The sequence below is a fragment of the Phytophthora sojae genome (genome assembly GCF_000149755.1).
Source record: "Phytophthora sojae unplaced genomic scaffold PHYSOscaffold_15, whole genome shotgun sequence".
NCBI classification, from domain to species: Eukaryota; Oomycota; class Peronosporomycetes; order Peronosporales; family Peronosporaceae; genus Phytophthora; species Phytophthora sojae.
In genome coordinates, this window is record NW_009258129.1 from 382,401 (window position 1) to 387,097 (window position 4,697).

The window sequence follows — 4,697 nt, forward strand, 5'->3', positions numbered from 1 at the left end:
GGATGCTAAGCTGGAACAAAGAGTTTGCAGTAGCTGCAAGCTTGTAAATACTGATAAATAAGCTAGCCACAGTATTTTACAATCAGCGCAGCGTACATAAATATATTACGAAAAACTAAAATATTATGATGTCGAGACAACTAGGGGCTATGCAGTCGATACCAAGCAAAAGCTAAAACTGCAGGCATGGTGGCAGGATATCGGGACAGCAAATATTCCCATAACCTCACTGTATTGAAACTCACGTACAACCTGAGGGGATGCGATTCTGCTAATACCAATGAGAAGAAGGAGTAGGAACAGACAATACCGCGCCTACCGTTAGTTCTGTCTGTGTAAAGACGAAACAAAACAAGAGTACGAAAATGCTGGAAGGGTACCAGGTAAAGAAAGCCCTTGTACTGTGCACCGAACATATGAAAATGTAGCCATTAGAAGTGTAGCCATTTCTTTATCTGATCAATTCTTTAACTGAAACAGCGTATTAGACCGAGCGAACTAGGTGTCATTTATAGAGGTGTCGCTGTATCATTTTGTTTGAGGCAGTCTCATCAATTAATTCATACTTCTCCGTTCAGTATGCAGTAGATTTTCATTTCTCGATATCGCGTGAACAAATTATTCGATTCCTGTGCTGCGGGTAGCAACTTAAAGTGCACGGTCAGCGCTTCTTGCTGTAATTTTTGTGACTCACGTTTTTAAAAGTCAATGTTAGCGGGTTTTTAATGGATGAAGACATTACCGATGAGTTAAAGAATTAAAGAGTTCAAACTCTTTGACTCATCGGTAATGTCTTCAACCATTCCAAAACCACTAACATTGATTTTTTTCTCAATGCAGTCCTCCTGTCATCAAGTGCCTGCGGCCGCACACCAAGGCGTATCTTCGACCGCACATGATAGTGGCCAAGCCCGAGCAGTGGGTGTCGGACATCGCTGCGGCTGGCGGTGACCAGTTCACCTTCCACCTGGAGTCGGTGAAGGACCCACTCACCCTCATTAAACAGATCCGCGACGCCGGCATGAAGGTGGGTCTGGCCGTCAAGCCTGTTACCAGTGCGGAGGCTGCCTTCCCGTACGTGAAGCTCGTGGACATGGTGCTGGTCATGACCGTGGAGCCGGGCTTCGGCGGCCAGAGCTTCATGGCCGACATGATGCCCAAGGTGGAGACCATTCGCGCCAAGTACCCGACGCTGGACATCGAAGTGGACGGTGGACTGGGCCCCTCTACGGTCGACGCGGCTGCGGAGAACAGGATCGTTGCTGGAAGTTCCGTGTTCAAGGCCGCGGACCCCAAGGCTATAATCTTGCAGATGCGAGAAGTACGGCAATGGCAACAGCGACGACCAGTTGACGAAGCTTTGAAAAGGTGGGATTGCAGACGTACTGTGAGTTCGTGGTTGTACAGGAATTAATCAGTAAGGTTCAGTCGAAACCTATCTGTTGAAATATTGTCAGTGCTAAAACCTGCTTCAAAGTGACTAAACCTTCTGCAAAAGCCGCGTAATCGCTGTCAAAGCAGATTCGTTCGGTACTCAGATCCGCATGAAACATGCGCTTGACTCGATCTTATCCTCTATCTTCAGCGAGCCGAGGTTTGCTCTGCAGGATTTCAAGTCGGGCACGTCCAGTCTCCTCGTGGTTGGCTGGCTGCTAACCATGGTTGCTAGTTCAAGACAGCTACTTCTCCAAGTTTCTTGCTCTTCCCACGGCGTGGTGGAGAGAAGCTGAAGCGTGTACCACTTAGATCATCATCGAGACACGCCTGGATATTCACACTCAAGCAGTCGATCTGGTCGGCGTACTCTGCATTCTCCTGGTTCAGTAGGTGTTCCTCGTTTCGGATCTCCGTCTAGAGCGATTGTTTACATGACTGCAGAGCCTGAATGGGAAATTCGTTGGGGAAGGAGGAAGCAAGTGACTCCCGCTAGTAGAGGTGCTTTCGTAGTATGAATTCCTTCCTCGGTTCCCAAGTGCACTGACAGACGATGACCGCGCTTGCAACGTTCGCCTTCCGAGCGTCGCGGACGACTGTTTCCAGGTCCTTGCGCTCCTCAGGCTCCATACCTTGAACACGACGCGACTGACGTGACGCCTCACCGCGTCCTCCGTCACCGCGTCCACTCTTCTTCGCCCCTCGTCCTCCAGGCATCTTGGTAGCTTGAAGTTGACGGGCACTCAGCACTTCTTCAACACTTGATTCCGGCGAAATCCTCGACAATCGAATCCGGGCACGCGCACCAGCTGAGGCGAGGCCGATGAAACCTTTGTCGCCCAGGGGGGTTCGTATAGCGCAGCCCAAGACTGTTCCCCAGGGGTAGACCCAGAGAATCGACTTGAGAGTCAACAGCAAGAAGATAGACCCAGAGATTTGCAGCCGCAAAGCTTTAAACCCTGAGAATCACACTCCTTGGTTGGCGTGGGTACCTTATGTAATCCCTGTCGGCTCGTTTGTCTTCGACGGAACGGCACTCCACCGGTTGTAAATGTAGCCTCGAAGAAGTGCGGGAGCGCACGTCTACTTCAGAACGCACCTCCACACCAAAAGGCAAACCCAGAGAATAAGATCCCCTGAAACCCAGAATATCACGAATTCAGGGTCCAGGATTTCAGTCAACGCTGGGACTTGGAACTCAGAAGACACCTTACCCAAATGCCCTCCTAGCTCGATAAAACCAACAAATACAGAGTATACAAACACTACAACTAGCCGTCACTTATTCTTTTGGACCCTTGGACGGTGGGTCACACACACACTAGGCTCACTCGAGTCTGAAATTCAGGGGCCTAGCTCCCCTGAGACTCACACAAACGCGCACCACCTCCAATAAAGGAGGAAAATACAATCACTATCAGTTACCTTCCCTTTACACAAGCAGTCAATACAAAATCCTGGAGGCGACTACCTAGCACCCCAGAATACCCTCTGGAATAATATGAAATGGGCTACCACGAGCACAGCAAGTGACCCAACTAGGATATGGAATAGATGGATCACCCCAGGAAGCTCAAGGCCGTCGCTGGTCACCACGTAACTGGGCTTGAGTTTGATGGAGCCCACACAAACGGCTGTCCTTCACCGTTGCTGTGCCCTTAGCGTCCCGCGGTCGTAGTCTCGGGTCCTCCGGATTTCCATCGGCAGGCTTTGCCGAAGTCACTTGCGCAGTACAGGGTAAAAGGAACTCTGGTTTTTATCAGCTACTTCTCTCTCTCTCTCTTCTTCGGGCAAATATCTTCTGTTCACTATGCTTGGGGTCAAATGTCTTGTCTTCAGTATACCTTGGGTTCAGCGGTCCAAACTTGCGATCGGCTTGCGAATCTATTGTCGCACGGCGTTGAAAGTGCCAATTGTGGGTCCTTAGACTTGGTTTAGTATGATGCAGGACTCCCTCTCGACTCCTTGAAAGTATCCAGTCTGCGCATCCACAAGGGTTCTTCAAGGTCACGCATCACTTTGATTGCAGACTGGCTTCGAACTGACTCGAGTCCCTGAAAACCGGGTGACACTCAGGGTCATCTTCTGAAATCCTGGGAATTCTGAGGAATCTTGGGGAACTGTGGGGATTTTTGGGTGTTGACTCGGGAAACACTTAAGTTCAGTATAGAGAGTCTGGATTTATGGTCCAAACCCAGAGAATCATCTTTGGAACTCTGGGTCACCTGCACTCAGGGAGGTGAACTCTGGGTCATCGTGCGGCACTCTGGGTTTCCGTGCGGCACTCTGGGTAACAAGTCTGCTGCATTGCAGGCTCGTGTGTATCCCCACAAAGCCACACTTTTAGTGGGTTTAGCGGCCTCCTGCGCATGATCATGGTAGTAGTGGGTTGATTCTCAGGGTAATTTGATCCTCTGGGCACTCTTAGCCACAGCAAGATGAGGCGTACTCTGGGATACTTCCTCCAGAGACACTTTCCGCCAGACTTTAGGCACTCATCGTAAGGGAAAGTCCGCGGCTGGACTGAGTGTTCTCTGAAATCCTGGGCGTGCACTCCCAGGATTCACACTTCCAGCCAGTTGGGCCCATCTGCGGTCAGGCGCTGGATTCATCCCGAGAAATCACTTCTCTCCCACAGTCGCCATCCATGTCACACGGGTACAGCCGCGCCGAATCCAAGTCATCCACCAATCAGCATCCGATACAAACTCCAGGTCACAGAGGTGACGGCACATCGTCGGCAATTTTCTGGGGACCGCCTTGTGTCAATCAGTGGACGTGGACGTGTACCTGAAGAATAATGATCCGCTGGATGGGAATTTGCCGATCGGAGAGCACGGCAAGTGCAAGGACAAGCCGCTGGTCGTGGAAGTGCCACAGCGATATCGGAGCGTGGCGCTATGTCAAGACGGTGTCCGGGCATTCAACGCGCGTATAAAGTTTTCGTCCGGAGATTCAGGTGGCGTTCCCACCGCTTTCAAATCCATGCAATGACCTCATCAGTGGTCGATCATCACGATTCCCCACCTTTGACGATGACAATGGCTGCTCAGCCTACGAGAACAAATATTACCCACGGTATCCAGGAGAACTCTCGTCCGGCAGTCGTTCACAGCGCCATGCACCATCGCCACATCACGTTTCTTCGGGTCAGGATCATTGTTTTCCCACCATCCGTAGCGTTCTCCAGGGTTCAGCTTGTACTCCACAATTTTTCAGAGTTCACCGACCCAGACTTCGCTGGTTCAGGATGCTGATTTTCA

The 4,697-nt window shown here is 50.7% G+C and overlaps 2 protein-coding genes across 2 annotated transcripts; one reads left to right on the forward strand and one right to left on the reverse strand.

The window, feature by feature from the left end:
- Positions 1-895: 895 nt before the first annotated feature.
- PHYSODRAFT_341998 (hypothetical protein) lies at positions 896-1,414 on the forward strand (the record flags this gene model as incomplete). Its single annotated transcript, XM_009540365.1, has 1 exon — positions 896-1,414. The coding sequence occupies one exon, from the start codon at positions 896-898 to the stop codon at positions 1,412-1,414; it is 519 nt and encodes a 172-aa protein (XP_009538660.1).
- A 251-nt stretch (positions 1,415-1,665) lies between these two features.
- PHYSODRAFT_341999 (hypothetical protein) lies at positions 1,666-2,151 on the reverse strand (the record flags this gene model as incomplete). Its single annotated transcript, XM_009540366.1, has 2 exons — positions 1,666-1,851; positions 1,987-2,151. 2 exons carry the CDS (start codon positions 2,149-2,151, stop codon positions 1,666-1,668), a joined length of 351 nt encoding a protein of 116 aa, XP_009538661.1.
- Between the last annotated feature and the right edge of the window lie 2,546 nt (positions 2,152-4,697).